This window comes from Mercenaria mercenaria, chromosome 17 (genome assembly GCF_021730395.1).
Source record: "Mercenaria mercenaria strain notata chromosome 17, MADL_Memer_1, whole genome shotgun sequence".
Lineage (NCBI taxonomy): Eukaryota > Metazoa > Mollusca > Bivalvia > Venerida > Veneridae > Mercenaria > Mercenaria mercenaria.
This window is the reverse complement of record NC_069377.1, coordinates 13,020,518-13,043,175: the sequence shown is the minus strand read 5'-3', so window position 1 is coordinate 13,043,175 and position 22,658 is coordinate 13,020,518. Positions and strand designations below refer to the sequence as shown.

General features: G+C 34.7%; 1 protein-coding gene across 6 annotated transcripts; it reads left to right on the top strand.

Annotated features, from left to right (window-relative positions):
• The first annotated feature begins 1,254 nt into the window (after positions 1–1,254).
• On the top strand, positions 1,255–22,577 carry LOC123535948 (DNA damage-regulated autophagy modulator protein 2-like). 6 transcript variants are annotated; one of them, XM_053529088.1, is made up of 10 exons: positions 7,245–7,382; positions 8,417–8,515; positions 15,299–15,427; positions 15,665–15,718; positions 16,415–16,482; positions 17,414–17,568; positions 18,161–18,341; positions 19,667–19,725; positions 20,736–20,882; positions 21,283–22,577. In XM_053529088.1, the coding sequence occupies exons 3-10, from the start codon at positions 15,300–15,302 to the stop codon at positions 21,439–21,441; spliced, it is 951 nt and encodes a 316-aa protein (XP_053385063.1). In that variant the 5' UTR covers positions 7,245–7,382; positions 8,417–8,515; position 15,299; the 3' UTR covers positions 21,442–22,577. The 6 variants fall into 6 exon arrangements, with proteins under 6 accessions (XP_053385064.1, XP_053385062.1, XP_053385063.1 ...); XM_053529089.1 differs by lacking the exons at positions 7,245–7,382; positions 8,417–8,515 and adding an exon at positions 1,255–1,392; XM_053529087.1 differs by lacking the exon at positions 8,417–8,515 and having other exon boundaries at positions 7,228–7,382.
• The last annotated feature ends 81 nt before the right edge of the window (positions 22,578–22,658 follow it).

The following is a 22,658-nucleotide window of genomic DNA, read 5'->3' as shown; positions in this document are numbered from 1 at the left end:
TCTTCTCACATGGCGAAAATTACTCTTAAAGTTGCATGCCTCTAGGTCAGATACTTTTTGATACATCTCCACAGTTTTCACATGCGCATTTTTACGTATATATTTGACCTCACGTTCAGGACTATAAATCGTTTTAATACTGAGTGAAACCTCAATAAAAGCACTTGCACAAACCTCGCATTGCTGAATTTAAAATTCTTGTGTGGTTTTCAGACTCTTTGCGCATTCTTTTGGGTACAGCGACACAATGTTTAGACCTTATGTAAATTGACTGTCTAAGGGCCATATCTCTGGTCTTACCTACTGAAATGCGAGATGCGCAACAAAAAGTAAACAATATTTTAGAAGTCACATTTGAACTTGAAGGAATAGACTACGTTAAATTTATACTGAATTTTATTGACTTGAGCTTTCAAATTGTCTGTCAACAATGTATTCGATTCGAGCACTTCCTACGACTACTCCTCCAATAAAACACCACACTTTTAAAGGTTAAAATATGGATGCACGACCTATATTGTCAGTACAATACGATATTTTTTGCGCGAGTGCGCTGCATATCCGACAATGATGCACTTTCGGCGGCGAATCCTGAACTTTACAGTTGTTATCGCTTGCTGCGCGATTGAGCTGCGCACAAAATATTGTGATGAACTCCTTTAAATCGACATCGTCTGTGCTCGGAAGAATCAAGATATCCGTGGGATTTCACCGGAATGTGCGCTTCTTATTAGCGTATATTGGTATGTCACGAGTCACTATTTTACCTAAATGGTACTCCATACCTCTCTGTTGTGTGCTATGAAAACTATATATTGAATTTAGTAGACAATTTTTGCCGTTCGTGTAACTTAAAGTTCCATGAGGCTTGAAGATTTATGGTTAAAATAGTACAAGGGTAGAAAAACACTATTTAATCTTACACATGAACTTTAACACTTACAAATATACAGGAATGTTATCAAAAGCACTAGATTCAATTTTTGTATTATGGTTAATCAATATTTAAACCTTTGATAAATATTTAAGACAAAAATCATTGAAAATAGAAATTTTGAAGAAATATACATATATGATGCTCATTATTAAAAATGTGGCAGCCGCATTTAAAACAAAATTCAATAAGCTAATGTTTCGCAATACAAGTATTCTCGTTTTTTCCTGCCGATATTTTTAATGATATCATAAAGTTAAGTAGTGTGTTATTGTCACGTGTTCAAAAGAAAAGTTCATATATATATATATATATAAATAAAAATATATAAACAACAAATTATTGTTTTACCATAATTCATATTGACAACAAAAGACGTTGTATACGGAAATAAATTACTTTGTTTCATATACTATTTTTTGCCAAATAATTTGTGCGAGTCGTTGAAGGATATTTAGGTAATATTATGTTCATTTATTATATAATACTGTGAAATCATTAATATTCGTGAGGGACTACTTTTTCTGGACTTCGCGGTTGAGTCAATCCACGAAATCTAATCCCAACAAACAAGTAAAATTCCAATTCATTTTATGTTCAAAATATGAAATCCGCGAATTCATATTTCTACGAAATTGCCGTTTTGACCAAAACCACGAAATTTCATACCCACGAAATTAAATGATTTTACAGTATCATAATTTATTCTATTCTTTTTTCTTTTCGAGCAAAAAATGATTTTGTAATTTAGACAAACATGCACGATAATATTTGTCAGTTATAAGCAATGTTGTTTTTTTTTCTTCGTTGTTCTTTTTGTCTTTCTCTGTGACATTTTTATTTTTCATTTTCACATGCTCTACTTTTACATTATTAAAACGTAAACGATAGAAGATGTTTTGGAATTTTCTATCCCAAAAGATTTATTTCAGTGTTTATATTATAACACTACATGTAATTAAATTTCAACAAATCTATGATTGTAACAGTATTTTTGCGCTAACATTTTGTCAGAATATCCGTGTTGCTACGAGTATAAGAAACTAGACAGATATTTTCAACTACGTATCATTTTAGGTCATGTTTTTAACACAAATAATGAACATCTGCTCTTAAAGTAATAAGCTATTTGCAAAAATGATTAAAGTAAAAAAAAAGTTACAGTCTCGTGTTTCATGCCGAAGCCATGAGAAGTAAGAGGGACTGTATATAGCCTACTATCACACCTGATATCTGTTTCGTTATTTGAGCCGCGCCATGAGAAAACCAACATAGTGCTTTTGCGACCAGCATGGATCCAGACCAGCCTGCGCATCAGCACAGTCTGGTCAGAATCCATGCTGTTCGCTTTCAAAGCTTATTGCAAATAGAGAAACTGTAAGCGAACAACATGGATCCTGACCAGGCTGCGCAGAAGCGCAGGCTGGTCTGGATCCATGCTGGTCGCAAATGCACTATGTTGGTTTTCTCATGGCGCGGATCATTTCATTTCCATGTAGGTTTTTAACCCTTATCATGCTGAACAGGATTAATCAGCCTGCACGTCCGTGCAGTCTGGTCATAATCTGCACTGTTCGCCATTCAGTCAGTATCTTTTTGGTAAGCATCCCTTTAACAATTAATGGTAGTGTCCAAATTGAAAGAGGGACAAGTTCATTATAGTAATTTCGCAGGGTAAGGGTGCGCGTACATAATGACCGAGAGTTACAAAAGATAAAAATCTTTGCTTTTATACCACTTCAATTCATATGTTGCATAAACGTCATCAGTATATTAATTGGATTGTATACGCTGTTAAAGTACTTAGATTAAATGAGCAGTTTTATCAACGAGACAATTTGGGATTCCATACACGGATGCAAATGACTGAAGGAGGGATGAATAGCTGATCAGTGTAATAACAGTGTTGTAACTGGTTATAACTGGTAGACATCTTATACTATTTTGATTAGCTTATATTGTGTCACAAATTTTCAAACACAGACTTTTACGTTTTTAATTCTCATGTAAATCCGAATTCGAAGTTTAAACGCTTTTTTGACAGTGTTTTGCAGCGCCTATTTTGTGCAATCGCGCACCTTTATTTGCAGCATCTATTACATATCGTGTATATTTTTAGATCATTAAACAATAGTCATACTAGGAAATAGTTTAAAGTTGTTCAATGAAATATTTTCCTTATTTGTGAAATATCGCAGATGTTGCAAGCTGAAGTAATGCTTATTTATAAATACCATTCGAAAAGATGGTTAACCACTTCATTATTTTAGAGCAGACAAAAATATGTAAATGAGCCGCACCATGAGAAAACCAACAAAGTGCATTTGTGACCAGCATGGATCCAGACCAGCCTGCGCATCCGCGCAGTCTGGTCAGGATCCATGCTGTTCGCTTTCAAAGCCTTTTGCAATTAGAGAAACCGTTAGCGAACAGCATGCTGGTCGCAAATGCACCATGTTGGTTTTCTCATGGTGCGGCTCAAATAAAATAATGAGCTGTAACTGATGTTTGTCATATTTCATGTCATTTTCCCATTGTTGCTATGAAGTGACATGATCTTTGGCCTAATAATAGTCTGTCATAATAAAGTAAATTTTAATCTAAAGTTTCATAATGATTTTGATTTAATTTTAAAAATAAATAGAGTATATTTAATTACATGGTTAGAAAAGTACTACTTTCAATATTGTTGATGAACTTGTAAAGTTAAAGCCATAAAGGGAAGTAATCGAGAAATAAATTGGCAGACAAACCTTTGACAAATATTTATGAAAATACATGCCGAAAATAAGATTTAACAAGAAATTTGTTTATTTGTTATTAAAAAATAAGGCAGTCATATCATTAAAGGGTCGTAGTGACCCTAAAGTACATCTGTAATACTTATTTAAACTTAAAAGATCATTTCGCCAAGGAATGTACTAACTACGAATAGGTATACGATGAAGTTTTCCAAATACAGTTCCTTGTTGTTTAAAAAAGATATTGAGCAAGTTCACCAGGTTTCGAACTTTATATGGAAGTTGTTTTTAATATGTCTTGACATTTTGTTTTTGCTGTAAGATTTTACTTTCAGTTAAGTTTGTGCTTTTGCCACTGTAGACCACCGTGTTGTTTTTTTCTAACATTTCTGTTTGTTTATCTGTGTATGTTTGTTGTGTATGTGTGTTTGTGTGCGTTTGTCTTGTGTACTTGCGTGTCTGCACTGCTTCGGTTTACGGTGTAGGGAGACTGCGTTTTAAGAACGTGGCTATCCCTGCTGAATATTCATCCTTGCTTTTTTCAACTTTACCGCAGCACCCGACCCTTTTATCCATTATTAACCTCAGCCCACTTTTCTGTATTTTGCATATATTTAAAATGTACTTGTTGTTGGAATTTTGTAGCAATCCGTCTACAATATTGTTTCGTTACAGCTTCTTTTTGTTGTGGGCCTACTTTGCGATGCATGGCTCTATGGCTGTGTTTGGAGTGCTCTGTGCTTCCGGGAAACCTATCCTTACATTTTAGTTTTTAGTGCCCACGTAAGCAAGAACATGCAAATGCCAGTAAAGAAGAAATGTTATGAATGTACTTGAACTTAAGGTAACAGCTTAACATCCGTGTCAATAACCCTTAATTGTTGCATTACAAGAATGTCATTTCAGAAATATATGTTATATTGAAAACATTATAATCATATTATGTCACGAAAACGCACACCATTACTTAAATAAAAATTAATGTATATACAAATATTCTTCTCTGAGGTTTAATAGTGGCATTTATAGGAGATGACTTAGCATGCACCAAAAGATATGTTGTTAAATGCTTCTTCTGTCCTTTGACATTTGTTTCAGATGTACTCACATTTGTCACGGAAATCTGATGTCCCGAACCCGAACGATAGACCCGCCCCGATATTATGTGGTACTCGCTGAACTTCGATCTGGAAAAGCAAGTGTTGGTCCTGACTAATATATTTATTTGACTGACTGCTATTTTGTTCCTGAATCTCAAATAGCGTTTCCTGCAAATTCCTAACCATGCAAGAGACGATGTTTATAAAGCAAATACAAGTATAACTCAATGTACATTCTCTAGATATTGTACAAGGAATTTTTTGAACTTTGAGGATGTCTTTATTCCATTGTACCACAAAAAATGCTTAAATGCTATTTCACTGCTAAATTCCTTGCAAAATTCTGCTCCCGCTTGTTGTTCATTCGTAAACTCTTTGCCATATCATAATACATAATTATTATTTGTGTTAAATATAAAAATTGATTTGATTTCATAGTGAAGAGCTCTGAATATTTTTTCTCCTATAGTGGTAATTGTTGTGAAGCTGCGCTTCCTGAAAGGATATTTGTTGTATATTGCTGTGCTATTTCACCTTTCCACACTTGTATTGAATGTTTAAAAGCCGAAATATTTTGAATTTTTATCATGCCAAGACATATGGACTTTGTTTGCTTTGTGTTTAGCGCCATTACTTCAGTAACAGCGGGTAACTAACCTAACCATTTTATGGATTCTGTACCAGCACATACCTGTTTACCGCAAGTAACTACCTACTTCTCCTTATGAATCAGAGTTGGTAGACGAATGATTTCAGACACAATGTCTTTTTATATATCGTCGCGGGGAGTATACGCCTCGCACTTGGCTCGAATTCACAACCTCGCGATCCGTAGATCTGTACTCTCCCTATTGAGCCAAGTGGGCAGATAAGAGCATTAAAAGAGCAATGGAGTTGCATTATAGCTATTTATGGCAATACAATTAGATTAACTTGCACTTTTGATACTGTTTTTTATAGTTCAAAATTTTGAATGAAATGAAATCGAATAAAGACATCATCAAAATTCAAAATGTTCCTTGTACAATATCTAGAGAGTTTGCATTGGTTTATAGCTTATATGTGCTTTTATAAACATCGTCCCTTACATAGTTAGGACACTGCAGGAAACGCTTTTTGAGATTCAGTTACAAAGTAGCAGACAGTCAAACAAATAGGTTAGTCAAGTCGAGCTTAGCAGTTTATTATTTTATTCAACACGTTTTCACTTATGTAATATCCTCTGTTTACAAGTCGTAATAAGTATGAAATGATGCATAATACTTTGTGTTTCGGAAAAAACTCGTAATTGCAAATTAGATAAACGCTAGCGATAACATTTGATCATGATTACATTTGATCATGATTAATTTATTGCTCTCTACCTTATATATATATATCAGAACGAGTCGCTTATAATATAGGATATGTACATCCTATCAAATTTTTGGATATAATTTGTCGTTAATTTCTGTTTCTATGGCTCGAACTCATCCATGTACGAAAGCCAACTAGCAAGTTTACGGATTATCGGTGGATCTCTCTAGATCATAGCGAGCAATGGGCTCATTGTACGGAATCTTGTTGGTGCCACATTGAATGTCGATTGTCGCCTTTTGGCATCAATCGGATACCGTAATATTGACTTTTCAGTTACGTGTTTCAAGTCGTAACAAAGTAAATAAAATTGCATTGAAACTTGTCCAGGAGACCGTATTCCTGTGAATATAAAAAAGGAAAAAACAAGTTGCTGCATAAAAGCGCAGGTAGTACGATGATGGCATGAATAGAAATAAAAAGCAACGGCTCCTTTATTTACGCTATATAACATAATAAAGTATCATTTAGATCGACACAGTTTGTGCTCAGAAAAATCAAGATATCCGTGGGATTTCACAGAACTTCCGACCGAGTATGCGCTTCGTGAAAACTTCAAGCGTATATTGGTATCTCATGAGTTGTTTCAGACTGTTTTACCCAAATGATACTCCATTCCTCTCAATACGTTAACGGAAGTGTGTGTGCTATGAAAACTATATCTTGAATTTAGCAGACCATTTTGCTGTTTATGTAACTGAAAGTTACATGAGGCTTGAAGACTGATTTAATATTGAAATAGACGTTTTTCATAACTACAAGGATATAGAAAAACACTATTTCAATCTTGCACATGAACTTTAACACTGACGTTATCAGAAGCACTAGATTCAAATTTTCTATGATTGTTAATCAATATTCAACCTTTGACAAATATTTGAGACAAAAATCATTGGAAATAGAAATTATGAGGCAATGTATATTTATATATGATGCTCATTACAAAAATATGCGGCAGCCTCATTTAAAACAAAAGGCATTAAGAGCAATAAGCAAATGTAACGCAATACAAGTATTCCCGGTTTTCCTGTAGATCATTCATAATGATATCATAATGTTAAGTATTGTGTTACAGTCACGTGTTCAAAAGTTTTGTAAGGACCCCTGATACATATATAAATATATAAACAAGTTATTGTTTTTCCATAATTCATATTGACAACAAAACACACTGTATACGGAAAGAAATAACTTTGTTTCATACACTATATTTTCCCAAATAATTTGTGCGACTCGCTGAAGGATATTTAGGTAATATCATGTTCTTTTATTATATAATACTGTGAAATCATTAATATTCGTGGGGGGCTACTTTTTGTGGACTTCGCGGTTGAGTCAATCAACGGAATTTATTCCCAAAAAAAAACAAGTAAAGTTTACATTCATTTTATGTTCAAAAGATGAAATCCGCGAATTCACATCCCTACGAAATTGCCGTTTTGATCAAAACCATGAGATTTCATACCCACGAAATTAAATGATTTTACAGTATCATAATTTATTATATTCTTTTTTTTTCGAACATAAAATGATTTTGTAATTTAGACAAACATACACGATAATATTTGTCTGATATAAGTAACGTTGTTTTTTGTTGTTGTTGTTTTTGTGTGTTTCTCTATGACAATTTTATTTGTCATTTTCACGCGCTCTACTTTTACATAATTAAAATGTAAACAATAGAAGAATTTTTGGAATTAATTATCTCAAAAGATTCATTATAGTTTTATATTATAACAGTAATTAAATCTTAATAAATCTATGATTGCAACAGTATTTCTGCGCTAACATTTTGTCAGAATATCCGTGTTGCTACAAGTATAAGAAACTAGACAGATATTTTTAACTACGTATCATTTCCGTTATGTTTTTTAACACAAATAATGAACATCCACTCTTAAAGTAATAGGCTATTTGCAAAAAATGATTAAATAAAAAAGTAAGTTACAGTCTCGTGTTTCATGCCAAAGCCATGAGAAGTAAGAGGGACTGTATATAGCGTACTATCACACCTGATATCTGTTTCGTTATCTGAGCCGCGCCATGAGAAAACCAACATAGTGATTTTGCGACCAGCATGGATCCAGACCAGCCTGCGCATCCGCGCAGTCTGGTCAGAATCCATGCTGTTCGCTTTCAAAGCTTATTGCAAGTAGAGAAACTGTTAGCGAACAACATGGATCCTGACCAGGCTGTGCGGATGCGCATGCTGGTCTGGATCCATGCCGGTCGCAAATGCACATTGTTAGTTTTCTCATGGCGCGGATCATTTCATTTCCATGTAGGTTTTTAACCCTTTCATTCTGGACAAGATTGATCAGCCTGCACATCCATGCAGTCTGGTCAAGATCTGCACTGTTTGCCATTCAGTCAGTATCTTTTTGGTAAGCACCCCTTTTATTTTCAACAGTTAATTGCACTGTCCAAATTGAAAGAGGGACAAGTTATTATAGAAATTTAGCAGGGTAAGGGTGCGCGTACATAATGACAAGAGTTACAAAAGAAAAAAAATCTTTGCTTTATACCACCTCAGTTCATATTTTGCACAAACCTCATGAATTTATTAATTGGATTGTATACACCATTAAAGTACTTTGATCAAATGAGCTGTTTTATCAACGGGACAATTTGGGATTCCATTGTTTGACATTTAACACGGATGCAAATACTTGAGGCTGATCAGTGTTTTAACTTGTTGACATCTTATACTATTTTGATAAGCTTATATTGTGTCACAACTCAGAACATTACAATGTTCTATGATTTTTTTTCACGTTCAAAATACTCATGTAAACCCGAATTCGAAGTTTAAACGCCTTTATGACAATGTTTTGCAACATCACTCGCGCGCCTTTATTTTTTTCAGCATCTAGTTCATATTGTTTATATTTTTAGAATCATTAAACAATATGTCATACTAGGAAGTTGTTTTAAGTTGTTCAATGAAATATTTTCCTTATTTGTGAAACATCGCAAACATGCGTATGTAATTGTTGCACGTTGAAGTAATGTTTATTTAAAAAATATGAGTTGTAAAAATGGTTAACCACAATTTTAGAGCAGACAAAATCTATGCAATGATTAGCAATATGTAAAGTGAATTAGGCAGAATGAGCAGTAACTGATGTTTGTCATATTTCATGTCATTTTCCCATTGTCGGGTGTCTCTTTTTTATTTTAAACGAAGTGACATGATCTTTGGCCTAATAATAGTTTGTCATAATAAAGTCAATTTTAAAAAATATAGCAGTCAAATTATAAAACCTTAAGTAGTTTATATATATTACAGTATATCTGCAATACTTATTTAGACTTGAAAGGTCATTTCGCCAAGGAATGTAATAACTTCAAAGTGGTACACGGTAAAGTTTTCCATATACAGTTCCTTATTATTTAAAAAAATATATTGGAATTTCGAACTTTATATGGAAATTGTGTTAACATCTTGTTTTTGCTGTAAAATGTTACTTTTAGTTTCTACTTCTACTTCTTCTTCTATGGGATACTCGTCTGCAAATCCACTGAGTAGATATCATCGACGAGGTGCGGGTGTGTAAATTATGCTCCGTTTAAAACGCGGGCTTACTTGACTCCCATACATGGCGTCAGGCGTTCCAAGATAAAAGTAATGAAACTTTAAAAAAAGTGAGTACCAATGGTTATGTTTGTGCGTTTTAGTGTCCAAGCCATGTAAATTAAGATAGCAGAAATTATGGATGTACTTGAACTTAGGGACTTTAACATCGGTGTCAACAACCCTTAAAAGTTACAATACAAAAATGTCATTTCAGAAATAAATTTTATACTGAAAACATTATAATCATATTGTGTCACGAAAATGCACAACACTACATAAAAATTAAAATATATGTATTTACAAATAAATATTCACTTTGCTGAGGTTTAACAGTGGCATTTATAGGAGACGACTTAGCATGCACCAAAAGATATGTTGATAAATTGCTTCTTCTGTCCTTTGACATTTGTTTCAGATGTACACACATTTGTGAAGGTAATCTAAAGTGTCCGATCATTCTCACTAGTTATCAGGTATCTTGCTGGAATATAACGTCAGCAAAGTCATATTTCCGCTAGACAGGTCTGAATTACATATACAACCAACTATTGACGGCTGACTAAACAACGTTATTACGGCGTTTAAAAAACAGGCTACAATTTCATTGACATACATACATACATACATACATACATACAAACCTTACATATCTAACACCGCATGCCGGGAAAACGTCCTTTCCACAAGATCCGTGTACCTTCTTACTACTATACAGCCCTACGCCTCGCACACAAGGTGCACTAAAATTTTATCGGAGTTTACTGAAATGCGACTGGACAACTCGTTTGCTTATTATGATGTGTTGCATGTTGATTTTGAGCATTTGAACAATACAATGTTTCTTTTTATAGGACAGATAATGTTAAGCATCTATTAATCTGTTATGAGTCTCGGTAATTGCTTCCAGTTTTCATAATAAAAAAAAACAAGTGACCGTGGACATTACACATACCATGATTCGAACCCGCTTGCCCCCCCCCCCCCCCCCCCCCCCCCCCCCCCACAGTTTGACACCTGTGTAGAAGATAATATCGTATAATTCATTATTGTGATCTCTTTCACAATTTCTTTTTGTTTTCGCGCGGAGGCCACGAATTCATTAACTAGCAGAATCATTAAAGTTTTTTTATAACCAATATTTTATTTTCATTTTCCCACAGTAGTTTTTCTTTACATATTTCTTAATCTATGATATCAGAGAGCGTTTCCATAAATATTTAACATCGTCGAGAGTTTTGCCCTTCCAGGGTCATGTGATTTTCAGGTGTAACTTTTAAACATTTCATAATAGCTTTCGTTGAACAAACGCTTTTTCTAACGCAATTAATTAATTTTATAGTTTACAGGAAAATCAGATTTTGCATCAATATGCGGGGCTTATCTGCGTTTAGATATTAACTGAAGGTGTTAATGTTTGCATTAGAAAAAACATATTTAGATTAAAATTCCGTTCCTTTTCGTAGAGGCGCAATTTGAGGAAAGCATGTTAGTAATGACAGTGGTTAAGAAACGGTCTTAAGTGGATCAAAAAGCTGTAAAATAGATATTTTCATATTTTGATGCTACTTTAATAGAATCTGGCAAACATTGCATACAGGAAATACCTGCATTAAGTGGTTTCCTTTGATATTATGTAAAAAAGTGCACGTGTAATAGGTGTAAAGATCGATTAAGAGGAATTATACAGTATATAAAAGTATGAGTCATGTTTTCTAAATGTGTGAATCGTGAAGTCACAGTTAAATTTCCAGTTAAAGATTTTAGTTTTATTTTCATTCAACCATAAGGTTGCATATACCCGTGTCGTAATATGCATCATATATACATGGTAACAGTGAACATTTGATTATTTAAAAACAATGAACAAATGATCATATGCGTAATAATGTAATATGAATGTAACTTTAGTGTTGTCTGTGAAATAGATTGTTGTCTGTATTATTTCAGTTTGTCAATGGTGTGCTTACCATTCAGCTAATATATTTTACAATCTAAATATTAAGTTTTGTGTAAAAAAAATCCCAATAAAAGAATTTGTTCAAACTTTGTGTATTAACACAGTGTCCTGTTAGAAACAGAATTATGAAAACAAAAATCGAAGGTCACCATGCTTAAAGAAAAATCCAGTTTTAAAGGCAGATAACTACTAAACAAGCACGGTGACCTATAATTGTTTTTGCATTTTTCTGTTTCTAACATGAAAGTGTTTTCATATATGAGCCGTGCCATGAGAAAATCAACATAGTGGGTTTGCGACCAGCATGGATCCAGACCAGCCTGCGCATCCGCGCAGTTGGTCAGGATCCATGCTGTCGTTCACAGCCTATGCAATTAGAGAAGTGTTAGCGAACAGCATGGATCCTGACCAACTGCGCGGATGCGCAGCTGGGCTGGTCATGCTGTCGCAACCCACTATGTTGGTTTCCATGGCACGGCTCATAAAGTTTGAAGAATGTATTATTGGGAAATTTTGGCTCTATCTCTGTTACTAGAAACTGCACCAAGTACATTTAAAGTAATACAGTTTGTATATGTTTTAAAATTTTGCAAGAATGGAAGCTATTTCAAGGTGTTTCATATATAACGCACAAAATGATCTTAATAAAAACAAAATCAATTTCAACTAAATACAGCATACCTTTGAAAAACTAAGATTTAATACAATATCACTAAAGCTATATTAGTATTTCATGAATGACGAGAGTTGTCAGAGCACGAAAGAACGTTGCAAGATTCGGTTTGTTGATTGGCAAAATCGTTGTAACATCATTTTTGTAAAACATTTTATTCAAATAATGATATATTACAATATTTACATTCGCCCTATTCATTTCCATTGAAAATTTGACATTCATTTTGTAACAGCAATAGGAAAGGCGCCAAAGTTACGACAACGCTACTTAGTGATAATGGGCCGCTGTTCTCACGACGTCCGCGTATTATATAGTCAGGGAGAACGTTACTTAGATGACGTCGCCGTTTTTCCGTCTGGTAAACAGAATGGCCGGGAAGTTGATTTTAATGTTAAATGCAACAAAACGTGTGCAATTATAATATAACCTTGTTTGCAAATGTAAAGGAAATATAATATAAATATAAGAAATGAATTTTTTTTTCGCGATTTATGAATTTGCCGATCCTATTCTGTCGTTCATTTCGCATGAACTCCGAAAAACATTTTTTTTTATAATTGAATGTGCAAAATATATTTGTTATGATTCATGAAGTATAACCTTTCAAAATGGTGATCATTATATTTATCATTAGTCGTCATGTATATACACTAGATTTGATCTTGTTGTGAATGCTTTTCAATATAAGACATAAACTCTTTAAAAAACTTGCATCACTTGAATTTACAAGCTCAGTAAATATATACAAACTAGGCCGTCTTCAAAAGTATGGATGTATCAATCCTTTTCTTAAAACAATATATGAGCCGCGCCATGAGAAAACCAACATAGTGCGTTTGCGACCAGCATGGATCCAGACCAGACTGCGCATCCGCGCAGTCTGGCCTGGATCTATGCTGTTCGCTTTCAAAGCCTATTGCAATTAGAGAAACCGTTAGCGAACAGCATGGATCCTGACCAGACTGCGCGGATGCGCAGGCTGGTCTGGATCCATGCTGGTCGCAAAGACACTATGTTGGTTTTCTCATGGTGCGGCTCATATATGTTACATTGCATTATAAAATGATACTCATCCTCTACCAAGTTACAAACATTACATCTTCGCTTATTTATAGGTGTACTAACAGGCTGGTTCCACCTACCAATTTCGACATGACGTGATAGTTTAATTCAAAATTTAGTAATATTACAATAACTCATTTTTTGCAGGGGCATCCAACCTAATTGGCCATAAATAAAATCATTCTGTGTACTTCTTATGACATCTAATAGGCGTTCACAAAATTGCATATGTACTCTATCTATCGATTGCCGGCATGAAATCCCCACACTTCGTTACTATAATTAAGAAATATTACCATATTAGCTTGTCAAAACAGATTTGTTGGTAAATTTACAAAAACTTCTCTCTTTTTTTTTTTCGTTTTGAAAATCACTTTCAGCTCTCGTCAAGAGATAGGTGTTTTGGGCTTTTGTAAAATACCAGATTTGTAAATACTATTCCAAGATACACAAATGTATATAGCATTTCGAAAGTTGACATTTGAGGGTTGTCAAAAATTCCGAATTTTTAGAAAAATAAAACCAGATGGTATTTACGCTTTTTTATTTTACGTGACAACTCCCTTACATTAACGTCGTATAGTATGTTAATTGTTTTTTTTGTTTATAAACCATTTAGAACTTATCTTAGAGTGTTTGCTTTTTTTATTTAATGTATTTTGTTTTATAAAGATACAGTTTACGCTCTGGCAAACATTTGAGCACTATGGTTATAGTCTTTATGCAAACAATATGTTTTATGTGAGCTTTTTCCGTGCTTCTTTCTTTTAGTGTTTTCACCTGAATGACAAAGTGTGGACCAGTAGAAATGAAAACGTAATAATTCTAAAATCAAAATCCTTTATATATGTTTTTATAACACTTCTACGTGCAGGCTTCTCTTGATCTTTTTGCATATGAATATTACAACGTTGCGTGAACAAGAGACGATGGGTTTTGTCATTTAGTATTTAACGGACATGCTACAAAATATGGAGTGGAGTTTTTGAGTGGAGTTTTTGAGTGGAATCTGGAGTGAGATTTTTAGAGTGAACCTTGGAATGAAAACTAGAGTGAAATTTTGGAGTCAAAGTCAAATGTTTTGTTTTTATTATATAGATATATGACAGAATAAGTGGAACGAGATTGTTGTTTGAGATACAACTGCTGCTGTTAATGATGATGGTGGTGGTGATGATGATGATGATGACAGATAGTCATTCATGCGCTATTTGAAGTATATGTTCACGTAAAATATGCTGATATTGTGTTGTAAATGTTGCTGTGATTAAAATGCTGCTGGCGATGTTGCTAACAGTCATGATGACGAGGAAATGTTGTTTTGATTGTTGACTGCTGCTGGTGATGATGATGGTGATGATGATGATTATTAATGATATTTTTCATGATAAAAGTGTAAATAGATTTTATTTGTGTTTTGAGGTGAACCTTCAAGTAAATGTAACAACGGTATAATCACTTTTTGATTTGTGGTCGTTTAAGCAATATTGAAGTCAAAAACTCGTATTAGGTACCTTATGACTTTTCAAATTATCTGAATATCTGATTTTCATTTCTTAACAATGAATTTGACTCTAAAATTCACCCAGTCCAGGAACCATTTCTATTCCTAAAAGCAGTAAAACATACAAGAAAGGCAAATGGATAAGTACAGCGAGACAGTGCATCGAACGTTGCATGTCACATTGCAGCATGACCGAAAGCAAGATAAATATCATAGACTAATGAAGAAGGCCCGATGAAATCGTACCTTCTGGACCAACCTACTGGCAACAGTTGCACATGATACATTGGAAATTTTGACGTTAAGTTGTAATAGCTGGCCCCTCCACCTGACTAATTACATTAACGTCGACATTTTTTAATGTACAGAGCCTAATATATTACTCTTTCAGTATGAACGAGTCAGAGCTGCCGAAGCCACCCGGTGCCATGTCTATTTTGTGCCTTGTGCCCTTGAAGAGATGTCTCTGGTTGTTGCCCATACTGACGTCAGGATGGCTCTTCTCATCATTTTGGACGTCGTGAGTATTATGATAACTTTTTTGATTACATGAACAATGAGTCCATCTGAATGTTAATGATAGACTGATGGTTAAGGATGCACCAGTTTCCAGCCGATAGCCATTCTAGATTTATGTTCTTCTTTTGACGTGATGTACTAGTAGTTATAGAAGTCATCGCATTGTCTGTCCGCCCTTGCCTTGTGGTTAATGTATTCATAGATATTTCCCACAGACGTTGATATTTTGATCTTACAGATATGCCATAGCTGTGTCCTACAATCAAACAGAGCCTGACTTTCCATACATCAGGTAAAATATTTAATATAAACGATTTTCTTCAACACGATATTTTAACCCTTACCATGCTGGACACGACTGGTTTTGCCTTTGCGACCAGTGTAGATCATGATCAGCATGCACATCCATGCAGTCTGATCATGATCTGCACTGTTCTGTTCGCTATTCAGCCAGTATCTCATTGGTAAGCACCCCTTTCAACAGTTAATGGTACTGTCCAAATTGGAAGATGGACAAGTTCATTTCTAGAAATTTAGCATGGTAGGGGTTAACCGCTTGAGTTTGTAATGAGATGAAATAATACGACAAACAGGCATGGAAAAGATAAAACTAAAGACAAAATATACGCTGATATAGAGACAGATAAAAATAATTTATGTAATTGTTGTCACTATTTTGACATTTTGTTGTCTAAATAACAGGGACCACTTACTTAATCAAAATATAAGTTCAAGAGCGAGCAGATTATATTTGAGCCGCGCCATGAGAAAACCAACATAGTGGCTTTGCGACCAGCATGGATCCAGACCAGCCTGCGCATCCGCGCAGTCTGGTCAGGATCCATGCTGTTCGCTTTCAAAGCTTATAGCAATTAGAAAAACCGTTAGCGAACAGCGTGGATCCTGGCCAATGCTGGTGGCAAACACACTATGTTGGTTTTCTCATGGCACGGCTCATTTGTTTTTTTCACCGCAATTTCTTTTTCAGCTACACTGCTACAGAATCACCAGCAAGATCTGTGTTTAGCCAAATGGTCAATATAGGGGTAGTTTTGTGTAAGTACTTTGAAAAAAAAAAGACTACTTATACACAAGGAAGCACTAATTACAATGTTTATAATCTGTCCTTTTTGACCACTTTTCCGCTTGAACATTTATTGATTGCTCCCTCTTCCTCTGCATTTGGACTACCATAATTTACGGAACAGTTACGTCATTACTGTCTATTTAATGCGACTAGAAGTTTAAGAACATATAAACTTGAGGTCCCGGTTCTAGTCATATTGGGAGCAGACATACACCAGAACAAATAGCCAAGTACTTATCAAAATTCTAAAACAAAGTAACCAGTCGTACTGAAATAGATATGAGGATTTTTTCTGAAGGACGCATGCGGCAGTTTTGGGTAAAAAATCCCAATAATAGAATTTGTTCAAACTTTGTATATGAACACAGTGTAATGTTAGAAACAGAATTATGAAAAAAGCCGGAGGTCACTTTGCTTATTCAGGAGTTATCTGCCCTTGAATATGCAAATTTGAAGAAAATTTCAGATTTATGGGCAGATAACTCCTAAAGAAGCACGGTGACCTATGACTGTTTTTGAATTTTTCTGTTTTTAACATGAAACTGTGTTCATATACAAAGTTTGAACAGATTCTATCACTGGGAAATTTTTGCACCATTTCTCATACAAGAAACTGCAGCAAGTGTCTTTAAATTGAGTGTTTTTAAGATTTTATAACTTTATAGTACAAAACAAAAAACAACAGACATTTGAGACAAAAGTAACTGTAAAATACATTCTATGAAATCTGTATTTCAGACAATTCATTCGAAATATCAAAGAATTTCCATTACTGTTAGTTGTTCACGTAAAGTACATTGTACAATGCATTAGTTTTTAGGGCGGTGTGTCAGCATACCTTGACGGTTATACATAGTAAAATATCTGTTGTCTTTCAATTTTTTTGTTAATAAATTTCAGTGGGAATGAATGTTTTCCTTAGATATCTATTTTGTAAGAAGTATCTCTGCATCCAATTAACACCACCGGAAGACAAATGGTACAAAATCAACTCGGCGGGACTCGTGCTCGGAATACTGTCGGCATTCGGCCTCAGTTTGGTTGCTAACTTTCAGGTCAGCTTGCAAGATTCCTTTTGCTATACTTATATAAATTCAACGACTTCTATTGAAGATTTACAGGTCGGAACTTCATTTCTTTAATAACTTCATAACATACTTCGAATTTTGATTTCTTGTCTAGCAAACTTAGTACGGAAATCATCTCAAGGACGCTGTTATAATTAAGTGACAGGAAGAATTTGGTAGTTTTAATTTCTGTTTAAATGCCAGTCTATGAATATACATGAATGAGAAACAAATACAAATTTAATGTGCCTCATATCTAAGAAGAACTCTGCCTGACCTAGCTTGTGATGTAACCATGGGCTGGAATACCTTATCATTGATAGATCTTATATAATCTAAATGGTCAGTGTGAGTGGATACAGGTTGAATAAAAACTGCTTGTTCATTGATAATTCATCCGCATTGTTGATGAATGGGACTATTTTGTGTAGCACATGAACATCCTTTGGATGTGATTCGGAATCAAATAAAGATGTTATGATTGTCAGAAATACACTTTAACTTTGGTAGCGGGATAAACTCGCAACCAAAAATGAGTCAGATCTACAATGCTAAATCATCCTATTTTTTGTATTTTCAGGTAGATGTCCATCGAATACCACACTATATCGGAGCTGGGCTTGCGTTCATACTCGGGACTGTATACTGTTGGTTCCAGACAGCACTAACGTACCAAGTGAGGTACAAAGTCCACAGGAAGAAGATTGCCCTTGTAGTCCAGTTTATAAACAGCGTGATCATGTTATTGATGTTGGTGCTATGTATCCTTTCAAATTGTCAAATCCTCCAAGGGTCTTTTATTTTGAATCTGTTGTGCTTCAGAACCTTTCCCGAGCCTCTTCTAACTGAAATGTGTTCTGATGTGTCAAATTCTGTTATGCCTCATATAGAAGCTTGCTGTTGATTATACGATAGGTTAAGTTGCCTGTCCATACTAGAAATGTATGCAGGGTAATGGCCTTAACTCTCAGTGTACTGCAGCATCGTTGCCTGCCCATACTCGAAATGTATGCAGGGAATGGCCTTAACTCTCAGTGTACTGCAGCATCGCTGTCTGCCCATACTAGAAATGTATGCAGGGTAATGGCCTTAACTCTCAGTGTACTGCAGCATCGTTGCCTGCCCAAACTCGAAATGTAGTCAGGGTTATGGCCTTAACTCTCAGTGTACTGCAGCATCGTTGCCTGCCCATACTCGAAATGTATGCAGGAAATGGCCTTAACTCTCAGTGTACTATAGCATCGTTGCCTGCCCGTACTAGAAATGTATGCAGGTTAATGTCCTTAACTCTTAGTGCACTGCAGCATCGTTGCCAGCCCATACTCAAAATGTATGCAGGGTAATGGCCTTAACTCTCAGTGTACTGCAGCATCGTTGCCTGCCCATACTAGAAATGTATGCAGGGAATGGCCTTAACTCTCAGTGTACTGCAGCATCGTTGCTTGCCCAAACTCGAAATGTATGCAGGGTAATGGCCTTAACTCTCAGTGTACTGCAGCATCGTTGCCTGCCCATACTAGAAATGTATGTAGGGAATGGCCTTAACTCTCAGTGTACTGCAGCATCGTTGCCTGCCCAAACTCGAAATGTATGCAGGGTAATGGCCTTAACTCTCAGTGTACTGCAGCATCGTTGCCTGTCCATACTCGAAATGTATGCAGGGAAATGGCCTTAACTCTAAGTGTACTGCAGCATTGTTGCCTGCTCATACTCAAAATGTATGCAGGGTAATGGCCTTAACTCTCAGTGTACTGCAGCATCTTTGCCTGCACATACTAGAAATGTATGCAGGGTAATGACCTTAACTCTCAGTGTACTGCAGCTTAGAACCAAACAAGTGAAATTCATTTATCAGTTCATTTATACAATGAAAATCTATCTTGAACTGTTATTACGTGTTTCAAATGTAGCTAGACCCGAATAAATTAAATTTGTTTCGTTTAAACGTTTTCTCTTATCATTATTTCAATTAATATTTTCTTCTTCATAATCGTACCACCAGTGTTTCATTTCAATATGTGCAAACATGAACGTTCCACGTAGAACTTTAGCGTTTTATGCTACTTTCCTTAATATATATGTTAAGTTGGTACAACAAAGCTCATTTACAAAGTGCAAAAGGCACGGGGGAAAGGATCAAAATGGGTATGTAGCCTTCTGACTTGAATTTAAAGATGTAATCAAGTAGTTGTATATGTAATAAAATCCGTTGTAGTGTGTAGTTTTCGAACTCCTCTTAACAGTAATGTAAGAACAATTAAAAAAATACCGGTATCTTTTAAAAGATATAATTTTTATATGCATCTGCATATTCATTTAACTGGTCAGAGAACTATGAGTGAAACAGCTAGCTAAAACAACAAACTTTGGCTAAGAGATCAGATTCTTAAAAATATCCAGTTCGCATCTTTCATTAATATACTTTATTTATAGATATAGAAAATCCCCATCAAATGGATATGAACAAAAATTAATGAGCCGCGCCATGTGAAAACCAACATAGTGCATTTGCGAACAGCATGGATCCAGACCAGTCTGCGCATCCGCGCAATCTGGTCAGGATCTATGCTATTCGCTAACGGTTTCTCTAATTGCAATAGGCGTTGAAAGCGAACAGCATGTATCCTGACTAGACTGCGCGGATGCACAGGCTGGTCTGGATCCATACTGGTCGCAAACGCACTATGTTGGTTTTCTCATGGCGCGGCTCAAATATATCAACTTTGTTATACACTGATTGAAACGCTGCATTCAAAATTTAATGTCATATAATTTTTATTACCAGGTATTTGTTAAAAATAACATCAAGATTTTTATTGGTAGTAAATATTCAAAGACAATTTTCCTGTGCTGAATATGGACAAACCGAGTCATTTAATAATAAATGTTGGCTCAACCATAGGCATATATCTGGGTTTGTCATACCACAACTGTTGGTAAAAAGGAGTTTCTGCATTACGATTCCTCTATATAGGAAACTGTTCAACCTACCTACGGAAAAATAAAATCATATTTAATTCAAAACATAGTTTTCCATTCCAGTATAATAATCAGTGCAGTGCCCTGATCAGTTACTGTGCAAAAGTGAAGTTTTCGATACCTATATCGCCAATTTACTTACTGTAATACCTTCGTTCATGTCATATTTTTTTCAGGATGAATTACGAAGTATCTACCTGACATCGACAATCACAGAATGGCTACTGGCTTTATCCATATTGACATTCACACTCACGTATGCTCCAGATTTCAAAAATATGAGAGTGGATGAGCCAGATATATACTTTGAACAAGAAACTGAGGTAATAATAGTTTGTGAACTTTTTATCAAATACATGTATTTGAAATTGGTAGGGTATTGAAAACAGATAATGCCAATAATTAGCCGTTTCACCTATATAAACGTCACTTTGATTTTATGAGTGCATGTGCATGTGCATGTGCATGTTCCTTAATATGTACACTGATATAATAGTATCGGCAATTTGTCATGAATCAAAGATGTGTTAAAAGAGAAATGGTAAATGTGCTTCAACAATGCGTTTAAACCCATGTTAAATATCAACTGTAGTAACGAAATTAATACATTTTTCTATTTGATTATCTATGTTATCATGTTGTGGCAAGTGCTTTTTAACCGACTAAAATATGCTTTATTCCAACACCGTTTTTGATTTTGAAATGCTTGACTTAAATTTTCAGATGAAACATCCAAGCAAACATTCAAAGGAAATGGCCGACAACAATAGCAATATTCCTAGAGTTGAAGATAAAAATATGGAAGAAGGTCTTGCAGACGAATACAATAACGTGACCAAAAGTACATCTGTAGTATCCAATGGAAATACGTGCAAATTATGATGTTGTGAAATCTAAATCAGAGAACTTACTCTAGTATGTGAATGACAGAACCGTTCCAGTTGAAACTGCGTTTTTAGGATATGGAATGAAAGTAACTTGTGTGGTGATGTACTCGATTGCTAAGCTAAGATAAGCCCTTTAGAATGTACATACAGAATGAGAGATGAAATCATGTATCGTGAGACATTGTTAACATACCTGGAACTGGTGACATTTACACCGCTAAAACATTACCCTGACAAATGAAAGCATATGATAGATTGACATAAAGTACTATTCACAGTACATTAAATTTTGGTAAAAATGCTGTGTAGATTTGTTGACATGTTTGTGAGGAAAGAGTGAATATTCAGCTGACGATCAAACAACATATGTTGAAAAATAATTGAAGCCCCTATATAACCACTCTGACAGAGTTCTTGCATGTTATTTATTAGGCTTTCGACTGGACGACGTACCTGTAATGATATCCTAGTTTATTTGATACTTGTTGTCTTTCCTTTAAAGTGCAATTTTAATCATTTTTTCTTTACATGTGTGTTTACCTTATTTTTGCTAATATAAATATTTTGTTAATTTTATATATAGACATGCCTCAATAGCTTAAACAAAGTATTAATTAAAAAAGAATGGTATATTGAATAACATCAAAAAGAGGGAATTCTCGTTTAGTCTGATGACAATCAGAATGACACTTATGCATTTATTTGTTTTCATAATTCCTTGACGTTAATTCGGTGTCTTTTTCAAACTGTAGCCATTTATTGTATATCTATTGGTTACCAAGTATGTTTTATTCTATTAAGTTATAATTCGTAAGCTGAATAAATGAATTTGAAACAGGTTTCTGTCCTCATTGATTATCACAGTTTTCAATATATATTGCATTAGCTTTTGAGTTATGTATACATATATTTTTCCAACTCACATCTGTTTTAGAGAACGATTTAAAAAATTAGAAAATGACACAAAAAATATTTAAATCTATTAGTGTTAACATTTGGGTATTCTGTACATGCTTGTCTAATTCAACGAATCTCTCACTGGACAAAATATAATACATTTTTGTACTTGAATCACATATTTGCTGTCAAGTTTTGTATACATAGATATGAAGTAAAGTGTGTTATATATTACTCGTACTTTGTATTCGATATCAAGTCCATAACTCTGGAGCGCTAGTATTTAGTTATCAGAGGCCTCCCGAACATAACTCT

What these genes read in the sequence shown, in the direction of transcription:
- LOC123535948 (XM_053529084.1), top strand. Translation starts at nt 14,188, where the DNA reads ATGACAAAGTGTGGACCAGTAGAAATGAAAAC. An exon ending in GTTTGGTTGCTAACTTTCAG is followed by an intron (nt 17,569 to 18,160) that starts GTCAGCTTGCAA and finishes TTGTATTTTCAG; the next exon opens with GTAGATGTCCATCGAATACC. An exon ending in GGGGGAAAGGATCAAAATGG is followed by an intron (nt 19,726 to 20,735) that starts GTATGTAGCCTT and finishes TATTTTTTTCAG; the next exon opens with GATGAATTACGAAGTATCTA.